This window comes from Nematolebias whitei, chromosome 16, assembly GCF_014905685.2.
Source record: "Nematolebias whitei isolate Nwh7 chromosome 16, NemWhi1, whole genome shotgun sequence".
Taxonomy (NCBI): Eukaryota; Metazoa; Chordata; class Actinopteri; order Cyprinodontiformes; family Rivulidae; genus Nematolebias; species Nematolebias whitei.
In genome coordinates, this window is record NC_056513.1 from 933,696 (window position 1) to 939,420 (window position 5,725).

Below are 5,725 nucleotides of genomic sequence, written 5' to 3' on the forward strand. Positions count from 1 at the left end.
CACATAAAAATATACAAATGTACTATAAAATCTTAGAAGAAAAACGATCCTATAAATCATGGAGTTTTGGGCACTGAAGGCGTTAAGTGGTTGCAGATGTTGGAGAATACGGACTTCCTGGCTGTGCAGAGAAGTTTGAGCTGCTACATCTGTTGCTCCACCTTCAGCAGCATCTGCGCTCTCTGTGGCTCCCTGAAGGTAATCTACAGAATATCTTTCAACAGGCACACTTTAGATTATTTACCTCACAAAGCTGGGAGCAGTGTGTGTGTGTGTGCGCGTTTGTTTTTGACGATGCGTGCTTGACTTTGAGTGCAGGGATGGACCACTTCCATCTGTTCTCCACTGGAGGAGTGTAGTCTTTCACTCCTTTTCAATGAAGCCACAACTTCTTCTTCCAAAAAAACAAAATAAATTCTGTGGCAGATGAGACAGTTCAGAGCCCACGGCCGCTGCCCCGACGTTCAGATCTTCTGGCACATGTGCAGCCGGGACTTGGATGAGGAGGTGGCGTCTTTCCACACCTTGCAGGAGAGGCCCTTGGCGCAGTCGCAGCGCTGGAAGATTTCCAGGCCGTGAGCGCCTTTCTTCCTCTGCTTGGTGCACACCTCTCCCTGCCTCAGCACCGGTTTGCAGATCTTTGTCCAGAAATGACGAGCGCAGCAGTAGCCGTCCAGACAATCAGATGAGCGTAAGCAAGAGTCGCCCTCGTGACCTCAGACAGGAAGACAAAAATAAAATGAATGTCCAAAGCAGCAAACCAACTCTGAACTGGAGAACAGAAACAAACTCTTACAGACGTGTACAACATTGTTAGATGTTGGGTTTAACATTCAAATATCTTTATCCAAGCGTTTGTTTCTCCTTTGCTGTGTATGTGGTCATGTCAGAGATAAAGAAACATTCTTCGTTATAACAATAACCAGCGAATATGAGCTGGACACAACAGCTGCAGTGAAAAAGGCCTCAAAGAGCTTTTCTCTTATTATTAACTTACAGGAAGTCCTCTTAGACTCATTCAACCTTTATTTACACAAGTTAGTCACATTGAGTATATATTATTCTAAACCTGCCACCAGGGAGCACGAGCCAGTGGACCTCTGGTTCTGGTCCCAAGCCCAGGTAAATGGTGAGGGTTGTGCAGGAAAGACATCCAGCGTAAAACACTTCTGCCAAAACTATGATGCGAGTTCATCAAAGCAAAACCACAGGATCGGTCAAGGCCTGGGTTAACAACGACCTCCACCGGTGCTGTTGACAAGCAGGAGAAGAGGAAAGTGAAGAATGTAGGACTGAGGGTTGCAACTCTAAATGTGGGGACAATGACAGGCAAAGGTAGAGAAATGGCTGACATGATGCTGAGAAGGAAGGTAGATGTGTTGTGGTGTCCAAGAGACCAAGTGGAAGGGCAGCAAGGCTCGCAGCATTGGAGCAGGGTTCAAACTGTTTTACCATGGTGTGGATAGAAAGAGAAATGGAGTAGGGGTGGTCCTGAAGGAGGAGTTGGTAAAGAATGTAGTAGAGGTGAAACGAGTGTCAGATAGGGTGATGTGTCTGAAGGTAGAAGTAGAAGGTCTGATGCTAAATGTTGTCAGTGGTTATGCTCCACATGTTGGATGTGATGTGGAAGATACATTTTGTAAAGATCTGGATGAAGTGATAGAGAGTATTCCCAGGGAGGAGAGAGTGGTGATGGAGCAGACTTGAATGGACATGTTGGTGAAGGAAACAGAGGATGAGGAAGTGATGGGTAGGTTAGGTGTCAAGGAAAGAAACCAGGAAGGACAGATGGTGGTGGATTTCACCAAGAGAATGGAAATGGCTGTAGTCAACACCTGTTTCCAAAAGAGGGAGGAGCATAGAGTGACCTATAAGAGTGGAGGAAGGAGTACGCAGGTCGACTACATTCTGTGTAGAAGAGGAAACCTGAGGGAGATTGGAGACTGTAAGGTTGTGGCAGGGGAGAGTGTGGCCAGACAGCATCGGATGGTTGTGTGTAGAATGACTGTTGTTGTGAAGAAGAGAAAAAGAGTCAAATCAGAGAAGAAGACCAAATGGTGGAAGATGAAGAAGGAAGAATGTTGTGATAAATTCAGAGAGGAGCTGTTGGCTCTGGGTGGTAAGAAAGAGCTTCCAGATGACTGGACTATGTCCTACCACGGCGCCCTTCAGGTTCTTTTCGTTCCCAGGTGGAGAAGAAACTCACACGAACTTAATAAAGTCAAGAGGTAAATTCCTTTTACCATTTAACGTCAGTAAGTCAGGAAAAATTACAAGTTCAGCGCTGAGGTGTTCGTCCGAGCCGTCGCAATGGGGATCACCGTCCACCCTCCTGTAAGGGCTAACGAGTTTCCTGCCACTAAAATATTTGGTGCTCACATAGCTGCCCAATACACATCTCTCGAGGGGTGGGTCCTGGAGGGGTGGGTCCTCAAGGGGTGGGTCCTTGTGACTTTATCATCCTGTTCAACACAGTCAGAGTGAAGCCCACAGGTCTTCATAACAACTACCTCCCTCACTTTTTTTTGTTTGTTGTTGTTTTTTTAATGTCCAGAGGACCAGATTTAACTTTTTTAGATTTTTGTACCTGGATTATTGAGCAGCATCAGGACTCCTCCCTCACTCATGGTTACTCTTGTAGTAACTGTGGGGGACAGCTTAACTGTGGACACACGGGCCACCGTTTATGTTATTTAAAACACGTACGGGCTACTGAATGTAGTAGTATGTCAACAGACAACTTTGCTGTACCTTCACTACTAATTAATTATTTACAACGGGTTCTTTCTTTTTCGAGTTAAATTAATGCCATGTGATGAGATAACTGTGTTCATTGTTTAATCAGTGACAGGAAACGTTATTTTCTTTGACCCATCAGAATAAAAGCGGTCATTTATTGAACAGAATCAAAATTTAACATCAAAACATTGTACACTGGATTCGCTGATCTGGTTCTGATTAATAAAAACTTGGCACGCTTTACTAACAAGACAACAGAACATTACTGAAGGCATCTAGATTGATTTACTGGCAGAAAGATTTACAAGAGGAGTTATTTAGAGAAAGATGGATGAAGGAAAGATGTAGGTTTTTGTTGACCAGAATTAGCACGCTTCTTTCGACACCAGCTCAAACCTCCGGTACACTTAGCGCGCGACGACTCGTTACCTTCGCAGAAGATGAATCAGCTCCGGTACCGGGTCCATTTCAACGCTACCTTTCCAGCGTCTCCGGTTAAAGCAGCTGGTCATTGTCAGAAGTCGTATGGTTTACTCCGGTAAACAGGACTAGCTCCCTTCGAGGTTGTAGGCGTTACGCCCGGGTGAGTTCACAGCAAGGCGCTGTAACTCCGCTGAGATGGACGGACCCTCGTCTCACGGTCAAATCCATCAGCTATTGATTAAATCTGAAAGTTCCTTAGGAACTCTCAGGAAGACTCCATAATCAGAGACTGAGTTCAAAGACTGAAGAGTCGAGAAGACTCCGCTTCTTCCAAGACTGAATAGTTCCAGGAAGTGTTGACTTTTTAAAGAGTCCTCACTTCCGGTCACTTAGTACTTCCTGATTGGTTGAAACAACCAACAGGGGGTGGTTCTAGTGATGTCAGAGGGTTATTAAAAGTCAAGAGAGGGTTCTGGAATGTTTAGGGACGTTTAGTACAGACAGAGAAATGTTATGAAGAAGTGAGAGGAGGCAGGTGCCAGTGGCAGTTATTTATCGTCTGCTAGGTTTAAAAACAACACAGTTCATTCTAATAACTTATTTTCTGACTGTCTCTGACTTTCGACCAACTACACTACTTCTCATTTAGACAGAAAATCAAAATGCATAATTACTTTGTAAATAGACATTTAACTTGATTTCTAATTTAAATGAGGTTTAAAAATCATTAATACTGTTTCACAGTTTATTTAAATGAGTGGTTCACTTCAACATTAGAAATGATATGAACTAAACACACTTTTGATTATCAAGATATTGTAAAATAGTAATGATAACATAAAAAGAAGAGTGTTCTTTCAATTGATTAGTTCAGGATACAATTAACAGTCTCTGGATGAGCTAATTTGTATTTCTGGATTCAAATGAATGAAATAACAGTTCCTGTCCCATGAAGGTCCTCAGAGACATGTTGAGGTCGAGGCCTAGTTCACTACACTCTGCTGAATGGCCTAACACAAAGTAAGACATAAACTAACAAGAACAGACTAATCACTAAAAGAACAATGCTAAACAGCTAACTGAAATGATTAAAAATGAACATAAATTTTACCCATAATCCCTCCCTGAGGCCATGTGACCAACAGTCAACCACAATGAACCAATGAGCTCGTCTCATTAGCTACGTTTACATGTGCACAGTTCTTTGACTGGATTGAAATGTTTTCACATTAAATTGTTCAAATGTATCGTTTAAATGGGCACAGTCCGTTCATGACGAGCGTTTCACGCAGCGGGCTTTGTTCTGGACCACTGACATGCACAGAGTGGTAAACTCTTAAAAAAACCACAGAAGAAGAAGTTCTACTTCCGGTTTACTTCCGGGGTGAACGTAAACAAAGCTGAGCACCAAAATGGACCCTGGACAGGTTTGAATGTCGGTGGAGACGTTGCTGCGCTCCCTGACCGAGCTGCAGGTGATGCACATCATCCTGAGCTCTTTCAACGTTTCTACAACAAAACAGTTTCACTTCCCCGACATGTTAGCGTCTGGCCAGGCGGAAACACGTGACGTGGACAGGTCGCACATGCGCAGTCAGGTCAGGTTCCCCTCAATCAGAATAAAATGATCAGATTAAGGGTTCACATGCGCACTTGGATTGGCATGAACCAGCCCTCTCATTACAAATTCATTCAGATTGAGTTGAATCAACAAACAATAATCTGGATGCCGTTTAATCCGATTACTTATGTCCATGTAAACATAGCTAGGGAGTCACGAGGAATCCACCCCCCCACCATGAGAGACGTGTATTGACTATATATGACCACTATATACTTTGTATATATACATGTATATATATATATATATATATATACATGTATATATATATATATATATATATATATATATATATGCAAGTAATGAAGGAGACACGACAGTGAGTGAGTTTTGTGCATCTCTTGAAGTTCCACTCTTACCTTTGGGAGTAATCTTAGCTTGAGCTTTCCCTTTCCTCCTCCAGCTCTGCTCTTTGGTTGTTCTGGGATCATCTAATGCTGAGATGTGAGGCGAGAGGACACTCTCAGCGATGGACACACAAATGTCTGCACAGTGAAAGAAACAGACGTATAAAAACACCCTGAGCAGAGATCTGGATGCTGCTCATAGATGAGATGAATCAGTGTGGAGGACTGTAACGGTGCAGATCTACTCAGCACCAAACGTGAGTCAATCCATGCTGCATGTTCTGCTTGGGTCATCTCAGGGAATCTGAGCTGCACTTTCTGAACCATTGAAGCTTTAATGAAGACGCAGCGTGATCAAAGATTAAAAAATCAAGGGGGCGGGGTCTAATTAACAACTGTTACATTCTCACAACTCAGGATGCCCAGGAGGGAGGAGTCCCATATTCCATCCATCCATCCATCCATCCATCCATCCTCCCATCATCCATCCATTATCCATCCATCCATCCATCCATCCATCATCCATCATCATCCATCCATCATCCATCCATCCTCCCATCCATCCATCCATCCATCATCCATACATCCATCCATC

General features: G+C 43.5%; 1 protein-coding gene across 1 annotated transcript in view; it reads right to left on the reverse strand.

Annotated features, from left to right (window-relative positions):
- Positions 1–317: 317 nt before the first annotated feature.
- The window catches only part of dkk2 (dickkopf WNT signaling pathway inhibitor 2), a 15,673-nt gene continuing 10,265 nt past the window's right edge, over positions 318–5,725 (reverse strand). Inside the window, exons 3-4 of the mRNA XM_037690029.1 lie at positions 5,143–5,268; positions 318–715 (exon numbers count right to left, since the gene is read on the reverse strand). Of these exons, the coding sequence (XP_037545957.1) occupies positions 465–715; positions 5,143–5,268 (377 nt within the window). The 3' untranslated portion in view covers positions 318–464. The remainder of the gene's footprint in view (positions 716–5,142; positions 5,269–5,725) is intronic.